The sequence below is a fragment of the Carassius carassius genome, chromosome 43 (assembly GCF_963082965.1).
Source record: "Carassius carassius chromosome 43, fCarCar2.1, whole genome shotgun sequence".
Classification (NCBI taxonomy): Eukaryota; Metazoa; Chordata; class Actinopteri; order Cypriniformes; family Cyprinidae; genus Carassius; species Carassius carassius.
In genome coordinates, this window is record NC_081797.1 from 19182622 (window position 1) to 19196720 (window position 14099).

The 14099-nt window shown below is 39.6% G+C and overlaps 1 protein-coding gene across 2 annotated transcripts in view; it reads left to right on the forward strand.

Annotated features, from left to right (window-relative positions):
* The window catches only part of LOC132124869 (N-acetyl-beta-glucosaminyl-glycoprotein 4-beta-N-acetylgalactosaminyltransferase 1-like), a 162702-nt gene extending 149133 nt beyond the window's left edge, over nucleotides 1-13569 (forward strand). For both annotated transcript variants that reach the window (XM_059536013.1, XM_059536014.1), the window contains exons 15-20: nucleotides 686-1044; nucleotides 2368-2521; nucleotides 2775-2847; nucleotides 3548-3701; nucleotides 3785-3911; nucleotides 12240-13569. In XM_059536013.1, the coding sequence (XP_059391996.1) occupies nucleotides 686-1044; nucleotides 2368-2521; nucleotides 2775-2847; nucleotides 3548-3701; nucleotides 3785-3911; nucleotides 12240-12354 (982 nt within the window). In that variant the 3' untranslated portion in view covers nucleotides 12355-13569. The remainder of the gene's footprint in view (nucleotides 1-685; nucleotides 1045-2367; nucleotides 2522-2774; nucleotides 2848-3547; nucleotides 3702-3784; nucleotides 3912-12239) is intronic.
* The last annotated feature ends 530 nt before the right edge of the window (nucleotides 13570-14099 follow it).

Here is a 14099-nt window from a genome sequence, read left to right on the forward strand (position 1 = left end):
ATTTTAGTTTCCGATATATCGGTAAAATCAGTATTTACACTATATATTTATATTTATATCAGTATTTTTATATTTTAAAAAAATTCTGCTGTGTAACTCTACAGCCATTTGCCGATTTAGAGACGTACACATTCAATTCACAATATATATAGGTAAATATCGGTTTTGGCATATGTATTTTTAGACACATTTAATCCACATTTGATTAGAAAATACAAGTAAAATATTAGTAGTGTGTATTTATATTAATTATAAATACAGTGTGTATTTATATAAATTTTTTGTTTTTCATTTATTGTTACAGTTCTTTATATCTTTTTCCTCACTGAACAATTATTTGGCAATACAGAAAATTCTCATAATTACTATTATAACTAAATTCATAAAAATTTCACTTGTAAATATTGGTAAAGTTCCTTTTTGTTGTTGTTTTGCTGAAAATAATTTCTGAAAAATTAAAAAAAAATTAATTTGCAAAATTTGTGTAAAATATTTGTTTTCAGTTTCTTTTTCCTCTTTCCACCTGCACAGTTTTTAAGCAATAAAAATAATTACTGTAATTATTGTTGAAATTGGGCACCTTACCTTTCGTTTACATTTAAAATTGCACTGGTGTGCATTTTCAAGTAATCGTACAGCCACTCACTCCACCATGTAATCTTTTTTTTCCCTCCCTCTTTCTCAGGATTTACACTCTCCTCCGCATTATAAATGTAGAGAAGCGGCGTGACTCTGCACGTGGTAACCGCTACCTAATAGAGCTGGAGCTAATGGAGAGAGGTCGTAAAGTGGTCCGTCTGTCTGAGTACATCTACATGCTGTTGCACCGTGGTCGGGTAGAAGACAGTCTGGAGACTATGGAAGGGGTCACAGCATCATCCCCCTCTTCCCCTATCGCCAGCCCACCTGCTCCACCTTCCCGCACACCTACCCGAGGGGCCCACGGCACCCCGCAGTGGGGCACAGTGTATGCCAAACCCCTCCTGTGCCAGCCAGTGATGCTGCAGTGGAAAAAGAATGTCATGGTGCATTTTGTGGTACCAGGTAAGTAATAAATATCTATCTATTTTTGTGAAACTATGTACCCAGATGGTCCACTTTCCTGCACAGTTTATCTTTAACCAGTGTTGCCAAGTCGGCGGTTTTCCTGCAGAATTGGGCTACTTTAACACTGTTGCTGCGGGCTGTTTTTCATGTCCGCAGGTTGAAACGACCCTGATAACGTGATATATAGCCCCTAAAATTTTACCAGGGTAGCCCCACCAAAAAAACTTGTATTTTTCCCTCCGGAATGTGATTTTTGTACTGGGGGACCGCAACTCTGGCTCTAACCTTGTTCAAACTCACCTGCTTGTAACTTTACTAGAAATTACCAGTGATCATGAATAATTTTATAAGCTTGTTCAGGTGTGTTTAATTAGGTTTGGAGCCAAACTCTGCAGGGAAGTGGACCTCGTGGAGCAGAGTTGAGAATCCCTGATGTGACTTAAATGTATCGCCATAAATCCTGTGCTTGTGCTCTTTGTTTAAATGCCACCTTGTTTGAGAGCACTGACATTTATACCTCTTGGGGGCACTATATTTTAAAAATTCAAATCAAGGTTGGGACCTGGTTTGTTTTTCATGGTTGTTTCTCACTTTTCTTTCAATTTGTTTTTGTGTAGCAGGGAATTTGAAAGGTTTTGCATGGTGGGTTACTTTTGATTGGCAGATATGTGATAAAAAAATGTCCCTTTCCTGATCATAAATTCCATTCGTGTACGTGGAATCTGTCACAGTTTGGATTGCAGTGGATTTGGATACTAACTACAGGCAACCAGTTTAGATAATTCTCACTCGTAGAAGAAAAAAAAAGGTTGGTTTAAAGGAATAGTTCACCCAAAAATTAACATTTTGCTGATTATGTCCTTACCCTCAGGCTATTCAAGATGAGGATGAGTTGGTGTCTTTATCAGATTGGGAGAAATTTAGCATTACATCACTTGCTCACCAGTGGATCCTTGAATGGGTGCCGTCAGAATGAAAGTCCAATGTCATTAACACAGTTCTATAAAAACAAACTACATTTGGTTTCATAGGCAAACTGGGAAAAACGTTCATAGAAAACGTCTACATTAAATGAGGCTGTCAATACCTTGGAACTATAAATTAAATGTTTAAAATAAATGCCATTAAAATTTATCTTTGATATGTCTAAAATATAAAAACAAGAATATATCATAAAAATACAAATTCAAGTTGCACGTGTTTATTTTTTTTTTTTTTTCAATTTCTTCCCAAGTTTTCTGCTTTCTTTGTTTTGATGTAGCTGATGTATGAATATTATGTGGTATTATTATAATGTATTTTTTGATTTGTTTCCTACAGTGAAGAATCAGGCGCGTTGGGTTCAGCAGTTCATCTCAGACATGGAGTTCCTGCACCGTGAGACCAAGGACAACAACTTCAACATCATCATCGTGGACTTCCAGAGTGAAGACATGGACGTGGAACAGGCTCTCAGAGAAAGCTCCGTTCCACGGTACGCCAACACATGCTTTCATGCCACTTTGTTATTTTATTCTTTATACAGAAACTTGCAAATGTTGGAAGTTGATATCTTGCGCTCTGATGTGCCAAACGTCTTCAAAAACTATATTAAATAGCAATTTAATTGAGAGACAAAATGGATATCAGATGATATCAGATATCAGATGGATATTTGTGTATTTATCAAATAAACAGAGGCTTATTACAGTTGTATTTTTTATTTTTCTGGACTCTTTTGTACACAGATATGAGTATCTGAGGAGAGAAGGAAACTTTGAACGTTCTGCTGGGTTACAGATCGGTGTGGACACCATCGAGGTAATCATAAACTCACAGCTTTAAGATGATCAGATTTCAAATCAGATTTATTATAATTCCAAAATAACACATTGTAGATGTTCAGACATTCTCAGTAATGTTTCGTATCTGTGGTAAAGTGCACAACAGCGCACAAATTGTTCCTGTTGGTGGATCTAGGAATGCCAAGGTCATAGGTTCGATTCCCAGAAATCATATGTACTGATGTAAAATGCTTTGGATAAAGTGTGAAATGTATACTGCATAAACAAATGTAGCTTTAGTTCCCAAAGACTTAAACCAAACACAAACTAACTACCAAGATTCAGTTATTTAATTTTTTTTAACATGAATTTACAGTCAATTGGAAAAAGATGCATCTTTCATAAAATCAGAAATGAGTCTGAAAAGCACGTGTTTTTTTTTTTTAATGAGTTGTTAACTCACACTTGCGGTAAATCCAGCATGAAGCAGCATTATGTCACAGTTTCCCATGCAGAGATTAAACCTGTAAGCTCAACACCAGTGTGATTATCAGTGATTCACTGTTTGCAGAGACAACCATTTCTAGGAATCCTCCTCGTGTTAATGAGTGTATAAATGTGGCTGGTGATTCACAGCTGTTGCTATAATGTAACTTAGAAAACAAAGATGATGAGCAGGATGTGTTCAATCAGTCGTGAAGTTCAGTACTGTAGCAGTGTGGGCTGATGTTTTGCAGGACAGTCACAGTATCGTGTTTCTGTGTGACCTGCACATTCATTTCCCTCTGAACATCCTGGAGAGCATCAGGAAACACTGTGTGGAGGGCAAACTGGCCTTCGCTCCGATAGTCATGAGACTGGGCTGCGGCAGCTCCCCGCAGGAGCCTGACGGTACGACACACCTCACACACATGTGCTCAAACACAGCCGCTCTCACACTGGACTTCATCAATCCCATGGCTCTGTGTCTGCAGGTTACTGGGAGGTCAACGGCTTCGGCCTGTTTGGGATCTACAAGTCCGATTTTGACAAGATTGGTGGGATGAACACGGAGGAGTTTAAGGACCGCTGGGGAGGAGAAGACTGGGAACTACTGGACAGGTAGAAGCGCTTTCCAGGAAACAAGTTTATTTTATAGTATTCATTTATAAAATACAATTTATGACATTAGTAGAAGTAGTAGTATCAGAAATTATTATTATAATGGTATATGTTATTTATAATTTAGACACTTTGACTGTGATGTTTTAGTATTATTATCAGGAATAATTCGAGGTCGACCGATGTATCGGTTTTGCTGATTAATCAGCACCGATAGTTAATTGCTGGAACAATCCCAGATAGCACACGTACGTCTGCAAGATGTCTGTTTAAGATCTCTTGATCTGGAAAGCATCTGCTGACGTCTTTTAGATGTCAGTTTTACATACATTCTAAATCATAAACATCTTATAGACAACTAATAGACATCTATTTGACATCTAAAAGGAAACGTCCTATAGACATATTGCAGATGAGCAAACACTCCAAAAAATACGTCTTGCAGATGTAAATGTACACATCAAATAGACATCTCCGAGATGTACGTGTGCTATCAGGGATCGGTTATCGGCACAAATCCATGCCGATAGTTTTCTGGGTTGCGTCCTTTGCTGGAGTGGCTGAGAAGGCTCTGTTTTGATTATACAGTGCGAGAGCGACCTCTAGTGGTTGAATCATTGTTAATGTACATAATGAATTGTATATTGAGCATTTTCATCGAAACGTTTGTTTTTCTGTGGCTCTAATAAAGTCTGTATGCTTCATTTATAGAGCTATAATATAGATTGCTCTCTCCGTTTGCGCCATTTTTTTTAAACCATGAACTTCAAACTTATCTATGCTTTATTGTTCACTCTTGAAGTAAACTTGTGTCTGTTTGGTAAATAAACTGTTTTATACTGCTGCTCGAGTTGAACGCGATGCGTCCGGAGTGTGTGTGAGATACCAGTGAGTTCTCCTAGACTCAGAGCTGCTCTTTTATTTTGATTAGATAATCATTAAGTGTTCAAGAATATAAGCAGTTAAAGTGTGAGAGTATACATTGTGCGATTATAATTGTTGGGCTCTATGATTTCCGTGAAGCAGAAAACGTGGACGGAATCGCGGAATCCAGTCATAAAAACGGAATTTACAGTTTAACGCGAAATGTCACGGAATGTCAAATTTTTAATGAATTAATCAAAAGTAGGTCATTACATTTAAATCAAATCGCGATATGGACTAGTATCTGTAAATATTAAGCCGCAAATGTCGATTTAAATATGAATCCTGCATGTTCTGCATGACTCTGTTAATGAATGGCGCAGATGCTAGGTTACATTTTTTACACACATAACGTTACTGAAGTGCGTGACGCTCATGGCCCGTCTTACTAAATGAGGATATAAACACATGAAGAACATCTCCAGAACTGCTCTGAGAGAACTTTCATGAACATCTGACCGTTTGATTTGAGTAAAACTAGTGTCATATCACATATACAAAATTGTAAAAGTATTTATGGCAACCCGTAAAAATAAAAGTCCGGTTTGATTTGAAGTCTGTTATTCAGCAGAATGTACATGGCCTACTGCTACTACTTAAATGAAACAAAAAGTATTTTTAAGGAATAATCACACAACATTTCTTTCATGTTTTAATTTTAATAGAAATTTTCATTTTAATTTTCCACACTGGTGTTTTTCCCTCATCATTTAGACAGGCACGTATAACTCCACTACTTAAGAAACCCAACCTCAACCCACTTCTTTTAGAGAACTACAGACCAGTTTCCCTTCTTCATTTCATTGCAAAAACACTTGAACGAGCGGTGTTCAACCAAGTCTCTACATTTCTCACACACAACAACCTCCTTGACAGCAACCAATCTGGCTTCAGAAGTGGACATTCAACTAAGACTGCCTTGCTCTCAGTTGTTGAAGCTCTAAGACTAGCAAGAGCGGAATCCAAATCTTCAGTACTTATCCTGCTTGATCTGTCCGGTGCTTTTGACACGGTTAACCACCAGATCCTCCAATCAACCCTACTTGCAAAAGCCATCTCAGGAACCACACTTCAATGGTTTGAGTCTTACCTATCAGATAGGTCCTTCAAAGTATCTTGGAGAGGTGAGGTGTCCAAGTCACAACATGTAACTACTGGAGTGCCTCAGGGCTCAGTTCTTGGACCACTTCTCTTCTCTGTCTACATGGCATCATTAGGTTCTGTCATTCAGAAACATGGCTTTTCATACCACTGCTATGCTGATGACACTCAACTCTTCCTCTCATTCCATCCTGATTATCCGACGGTAGCTATTCGCATCTCAGCTTGTCTAGCAGACATTTCGTCCTGGATGATGGACCGTCACCTTCAACTCAATCTTGCCAAGACAGAACTGCTTGTGATTCCAGCAAACCCATCGTTTCATCACAATTTCACCATCAAGTTAGGCACATCAACCATAAGCCTTGGAGTTTTGATTGATGATCAGCTGACTTTCTCAGACCACATTGCTAAAACTGTCCGATTCTGCAGATTTGCTTTATTCAGCATCAAGAAGATCAAGCCCTTTCTTTAGGAACATGCTGCACAACTCCTTGTTCAAGCTCTTGTTCTGTCCAGGCTGGACTATTGCAATGCCCTCTTGGCAGGTCTTCCAGCCAATTCTATCAAACCTTTACAATTAATTCAGAACGTGGCAGCAAGATTAATTTTTAATGAGCCAAAAAGAATACATGTCACACTTCTGTTTATCAATTTGCACTGGCTTCCAATAGCTGCTCGTATAAAATTCAAGGCATTGATGTTTGCCTACAAAACCACTGGCTCTGCACCCATTTACCTAAATTTGTTACTTCAGACTTATGTGCCCTCTAGAAGCTTGCGTTCTGCAAGTGAACGTCGCCATCCCAAAGAAGCACAAAGTCACTTTTACGGACTTTTAAATTAAATGTTCCCTCCTGGTGGAATGACCTCCCCAACTCAATCCGGACAGCTGAGTCCTTAGCCATCTTCAAGAATCGGCTTAAAACACATCTCTTCCATCTTTATTTGACCCTCTAACTTTAACACTCACTATTCTAATTCTATTCTTAAAAAAAAAAATCTAACTACCTTTCTAATCTTTTTGTATACTATTTTCTTTTCATTAATTATGCAATTGTATGTGTGTGTGTATGTGTAAAGACCTCTAACACTAGCTTGCTCTATTCTTTTTTTTATTCTATCTGTTTTCTTTATATTATATTATTTAAAATACCATGCTAGGTGTACTGTGTTAACCTAACTGAGACTTGTTATAGCACTTATATATCATTGCTCTTTTTGTTGTTTTTGATTGCTTCCACTGTCCTCATCTGTAAGTCGCTTTTGATAAAAGTGTCTGCTAAATGAATAAATGTAAATGTAAATGTAATAGAAAATCCCCTTTGTTTGCCAAAAAAATGTTTGCTTAATTTTCAGTAAATAAAAGATTAATGTTTCTTGCCTTGATAACCAGGAAACTGTAAATACACAACTGAGGAAAAAAAACATAAGGCTTCTTTAAAAAAAAAAAAATGATTAAATTAAGTTTTAAGTTTAAGTTAAGTTAAGTTGAGTTTTATGCATTCAAATAATTAGACATGCTAAAACACAGAATTTGGTAACAATAAAAATTATGGTGAGAAAAGATAAAAAATTATGTGGGCCTTAAACAAAATTTTTGTTAAACTTTTATTACATTTATGTAAAAATGTGTGTTTCATGTTTTTAATTAATTAGACTTGCTTTCTGATTAATAAACTTTAATTTAACTACTAAAAAAGAGTGGAGAAAAATTTAAACAGAAATAACATCATTTTGGAAAAAATAAAATGGATTTCATAGGGCCCTATTAGAGTGTGGTAACTTGAACATTTACTATTATTATTATTATTATAATAATTATTATTACTTTTATTATTATTTCTACTACTAGTATGGTTCAGTACTTTTGTTTTTTGTTTTTGTTTTTTAATAAAGGACTATTTTAGTTTTTGTTCAGTATCCATTTTAAAAACTATCGGTTAATTAATCGGTATTGACCTCTAGTAACAATTAATAATATTAATGATTACTAAAGGATTACTCCACCCCAAAATGAAAATTTTGTCATTAATCACTTACCCCCATGTCGTTCCAAACCCGTAAAAGCTCCGTTCGTCTTTGGATCACAACTTAAGATATTTTGGATGAAAACCGGGAGGCTTAAGACTGTCCCATTGACTGCCAAGTAAATTACACTGTCAAGGTCCAGAAAAGTATGAAATCATCAGAATAATCATCAGAATAGTCCATCCCCCCACGGGGTCCGGCCGGGCTCAGCCCGAAGGAGCGACGTGGGGCCGCTTAGAAAATCGGGCAGCAGTCGAAGGCGGGGGCCTCGACAGCCTGATCCCTGGACACGGAAACTAGCTCTAGGGACGTGGAACGTCACCTCACTGGCGTGGAAGGAGCCCGAGATTGTGTGTGAGGTTGAGAGGTTCCGACTAGCGATAGTCGGGCTCACCTCTACGCACAGCTTGGGCTCTAGAACCACACTCCTCGAGAGAGGATGGACTCTTCACCACTCTGGAGTTGCCCATGGTGAGAGGCAGCGGGCTGGTGTGGGTTTGCTTATAGTCCCCCAGCTCAGCTGCCATGTGTTGGAGTTTACCCCCGGTGAGGGTCGCTTCCCTGCGCCCTAGGGTCGGGGATAGGTCTCTCACTGTTGTTTGTGCCTACGGGCCGAACGGCAGTGCAGAGTACCCGGCCTTCTTGGAGTCTCTGGTAGAGGTGCTGGAAAGTGCTCCGACTGGGGACTCCGTCGTTTTACTGGGGGACTTCAATGGCGGGGGAGGAAGCTGGACAGACTCGGCAGACCCAAACGTACTGTGAGGGTCTGCTGGGAACGTTTGGCCGAGTCTCCTGTCAGAGAGATCTTCAACTCCCACCTCCGGCAGAGCTTCGACCGGATCCCAAGGGAGGCTGGAGATATTGAGTCTGAGTGGACCATGTTCTCCACCTCCATTGTCGAAGCGGCCGCTCAGAGCTGTAGCCGTAAGGTCTCCGGTGCCTGTCGAGGCGGCAATCCCCGAACCCGGTGGTGGACACCGGAAGTAAGGGATGCTGTCAAGCTGAAGAAGGAGTCCTATCGGGCCTGGTTGGCTTGTGGGAGTCCTGAGGCAGCTGACAGGTACCGGCAGGCCAAGCGGACTGCAGCCCGGGTGGTTGTGGAGGCAAAAACTCGGGCCTGGGAGGAGTTCGGTGAGGCCATGGAGAAGGACTATCGGTCGGCCTCGAAGAGATTCTGGCAAACCGTCCGGCGCCTCAGGAGAGGGAAGCAGTGCCCTACCAACGCTGTTTACAGTAGAGGTGGGGAGCTGTTGACCTCAACTGAGGATGTCGTTGGACGGTGGAAGGAATACTTTGAGGATCTCCTCAATCCCGCTGTCACGTCTTCCATTGAGTAAGCAGACGCTGAGGGCTCAGATGTGGACTCGTCCATCACCCAAGCTGAAGTCACCGAGGTAGTCAAGAAACTCCTCGGTGGCAAGGCACCGGGGGTGGATGAGATCCGCCCTGAGTACCTCAAGTCTCTGGATGTTGTGGGGCTGTCTTGGCTGACACGCCTCTGCAACATCGCGTGGCAGTCGGGGACGGTGCCTCTGGGATGGCAGACCGGGGTGGTGGTCCCTCTTTTTAAGAAGGGGGACCGGAGGGTGTGTTCCAACTACAGGGGGATCACACTTCTCAGCCTCCCTGGGAAAGTCTATGCCAGGGTACTGGAGAGGAGAATCCGGCCGATAGTAGAACCTCGGATTCAGGAGGAACAGTGTGGTTTTCGTCCAGGCCGTGGAACACTGGACCAGCTCTATACCCTCTACAGGGTGCTGGAGGGTTCATGGGAGTTTGCCCAACCAGTCCACATGTGCTTTGTGGATTTGGAGAAGGCATTCGACTGTGTCCCTCGCGGCGGCCTGTGGAGGGTGCTCCGGGAGTATGGGGTCCGGGGGGCCCTTTGCTAAGGGCTATCCGGTCCCTGTACGACCGGAGCAGGAGCTTGGTTCGTATTGCCAGCAGTAAGTCAGACTTGTTCCCGGTGCGTGTTGGACTCCGGCAGGGCTGCCCTTTGTCGCCGGTTCTGTTCATGATTTTTATGGACAGAATTTCTAGGCGCAGCCAGGGGCCGGAGGGGGTCAGGTTTGGTGACAACACGATTTCGTCTCTGCTCTTTGCGGATGATGTTGTCGTGTTGGCCTCATCAAGCCAGGACCTTCAGCATGCACTGGGACGGTTTGCAGCCGAGTGTGAAGCAGCTGGGATGAGAATCAGCACCTCCAAATCCGAGGCCATGGTCCTCAGTCGGAAAAGGGTGGCTTGCCCTCTTCAGGTTGGTGGAGAGTTCCTGCCTCAAGTGGAGGAGTTTAAGTATCTTGGGGTCTTGTTCACGAGTGAGGGAAGGATGGAACGGGAGATTGACAGACGGATCGGTGCAGATTCTGCAGTAATGCGGTCGATGTACCGGTCTGTCGTGGTGAAGAAAGAGCTGAGCCGCAAGGCGAAGCTCTCGATTTACCGGTCAATCTACGTTCCTACTCTCACCTATGGTCATGAGCTTTGGGTCATGACCGAAAGGACAAGATCCCGGATACAGGCGGCCGAAATGAGCTTTCTCCGCAGGGTGGCTGGGCGATCCCTTAGAGATAGGGTGAGAAGCTCAGTCACCCGGGAGGAGCTCAGAGTAGAGCCGCTGCTCCTCCACATCGAGAGGGGTCAGCTGAGGTGGCTCGGGCATCTGTTTCGGATGCCTCCTGGACGCCTTCCCGGGAAGGTGTTCCGGGCGCGTCCCACTGGGAAGAGACCACAGGGAAGACCTAGGACACGCTGGAGAGACTATGTCTCCCGGCTGGCCTGGGAACTCCTCGGTGTCCCCCCAGAAGAGCTGGAGGAAGTGTCTAGGGAGAGGGAAGTCTGGGTTTCTCTGCTTATACTGCTGCCCCCGCGACCCGGCCCCGGATAAGCGGAAGAAGATGGATGGATAGTCCATCTGCCAACAGTGGTTTAACTGTAACATTATGAGGTGACTTATTTTTTTCATGCAAAAAAAAAAAATTATCCAACAATTTGTTTCCTCTGTGTCTCTCCGCATCAGTGAAGCGGCATTTTGGAGAATATCCGCTGAACACAAACTGAGTTCGCTCTTCTGTGTCAACTACTGATGGCAGAACTGTTCTGAGGATGTCTTTGATACTTTTCTGGACCTTGACGCTGTTATTTATTTGGCAGTCTATGGGACAGTCTCAAGCCTCCCAGTTTTCAACCAACATATCTTAAATTGTTATCCGAAGACGAACGAAGCTTTTACAGGTTTGAAACGACATGGGGGTAAGTGATTGATGACAAAAGAATTATTTTGGGGTTGAGTAACCCTATAGATATCATGTTATTATTAATATCGTTATTAAAATAATGATATTGAAATACTATTTTGGAGTCCATAATAATAATAATAATAATATTCTACTTTTAGTAGTAGTGTCTAAATTTTTTATGATAATTTAGTGAATTTGATAGTGATGGTATCATTAATAATAATAATAATAATAATAAGTTAAATATAATTATTAATAATATCATTAAATGATATTAAACATTATTCTGTGGTTAATAATAACAATTATAACTATTATAATTGTTGTTGTTGTTATATGTTAGATCAATATAATTAAATTTATATTATTATTACAGTTATGATTGAACTGTGAATTGAGATTTTCACATTGATGTTATTATTATCGTAATCATCATCATCAATCATATTAAATATTATTTTATTATTAATATTACTTATATAATTATGATATTGAATTGAGTGTTTCGGACTGTGACAATAGTCAATAATGATATATAATATAACTGTATTAATAATATTAAAATTGTGTGAATTGATTTTCATAGTGACATTATAATTATATAGTATTCTTATTTATTAAATAAATATGTTTTAATTAATATTATTATTAATATGATATTTAAGTGAATTAGATTTTGACAGTGATGTTGTTATTTTTATTATTAATAACAATATTTTTTATAAATGTTAAATTAATGTAAAAAAATTATAAAAAATAAAAATAATACAATATTTTATTGTTAACTATAAAAAAATCCTAATATTTAAATTACAGGTTTTGACATTAACATTAGTTTTGATGTTATAATAATAATAATAAATGTAATTACTATAAATAATAATACAAATTATTAATATGAATTAAATTATGATATTGAATAATAATAAAATGTAATATATTATTAGTATTATTAATGCTATTATCGTTTAAATTAGATAATAAAATTATTTATAAATAATTAAAAATGAATTTCTCTCTCTCTCTCTTTCAGAGTTCTACAAAACGGTCTGGAGGTTGAGCGTTTAAGACTGAGAAACTTCTTTCACTATTATCACTCTAAAAGAGGCATGTGGAACTCACAGTCCAGTAAAGCTCCTAAAGGATAAAACTGAGCCTCGCTCGGAGACTTCAGACTAACTCTGCACGAGAACGGGACCTTAAAGGACCAAACCGTTGTGTCTCTGGGACCCTTTGGTGAGGCCGTCTCATACAGGAGGACCCGTGACACTGCCAAGCTACTGTCCAAACTCACACTCGAAAGAGCCACAGAGACTCATTCACCGAGTGTTTATTTGTGTGTATCTCTGTCTGTTAGGTCAGAAGTGAATCTTGAGTGATTACTGAACATTTAAAGGAAATGGTTTCAATTTTACTCCAAACTAGCAGCTCAGGCACTTTGGGTCACATAGATATGGTTTGCACTTAAGATATTACCTGCTGAAATTATTGTCTAAAGGTTTAGATGTGCGCTGGTACTTAGACGTCTGCTTTTATATAACTGTAAATGTCACTTCCTGTTCAGACGCGATGCCTTCTTACACTTGAAATGATCTGATATGTGGTGACTCCTTTCTAAAGTCCTGCTGAACTTCTGGACACGACTGGACCAAGAATGGCCTGTCGAGCTATGAAATTCAAATTATTCATCTTTGCATTTGTCTGTATGTCTGAGCCGCTTCCTTTCCTCGTTTTCCGGTTGATTTCAGAAGAGGTTTAGTTTTTACTGGCTAGTTTCACAGATGCAGAAAAACCTTTCAGGCTTCTGTTTTAGTCTGGGTTTTAGGCTAGACGTAATCTCGGTCCCATTGATGCAGTAGCCATTTCTACAGAGTTTAACCGTGGGATAAAGATGTTCTTCAGAAGCTTTGTGCCTTTCTTTGATGTAATTTAACATGGCAGTCCATACAGGGTTAAGAAGGAGTCCTGATGTTTAGCTGTCTGGGTTGTGTAAGTCCCTAAATAGCGTTGTTTTATGGAGATGATTGAATAGTAAAACATGTTTAGAAAGAAATAAATGTTTTTTAATCGAATTTTGGACTTGTCCAAAGTTTTCACCGATTGTTTGTTCCATTTTTAAAGAAATGTTCCAGGTTGTTTTCTCCCTCGAAAGTGGATGTTTTACCACATAAAATAAGTTTGACTTCTTTCCCAGCTTGTAAAGACGAACAAAATTTGTGTTTGCAGTAAAGGACATAAAACAGAAGTATATGGGGCACTAAATATAACATTGTAGATGTTAACATGAGACATGTGGTAGAATAAGTTATTTCAAGTGCTGTAAGAACCACATAAAGACGGTAAAGATGGCAAGTTATGCAAAAGATACCGGAAACTAAAATGAAGTAAACTATACTCTTTACATAAAGAAAATCCACTTTTTTTGGTATTCATCCACCTTAAACAATAGCCCAAAGATAAAGTGTTGTTTAGACAGCATTACATCTCAAATAACACCAATTTGTCTGCGAAAATCATTTAAAAACCAAACATAGCTGTAGTTGCAGCTATTGCTTAGTCTAGTATATCTTGCTCCATATACTTCCATTGTAAGTGCGTTACTGTTAATGCGAATTTACAATATGGACGAGTCTAAATGATTTTATGGTGATATTTGACAGTATTTTGTTTGACTACATATATTTGATTAAAACAATGTTTTACACTGATCCGGGCAGCTTGAGTTTGTGAAATGATGTATCGTTATGTAACTATACCGTACAAGCATCTGCAACATACAAACGACCATGTTTACAAGCTGGCATAAAACTTTGACGTGTTTTTATTTCATATCAGAAATACAGAGACTTATAAAGTTCAACTTGTGCGTAAAACTTCATCTTTTTAAAGAGTA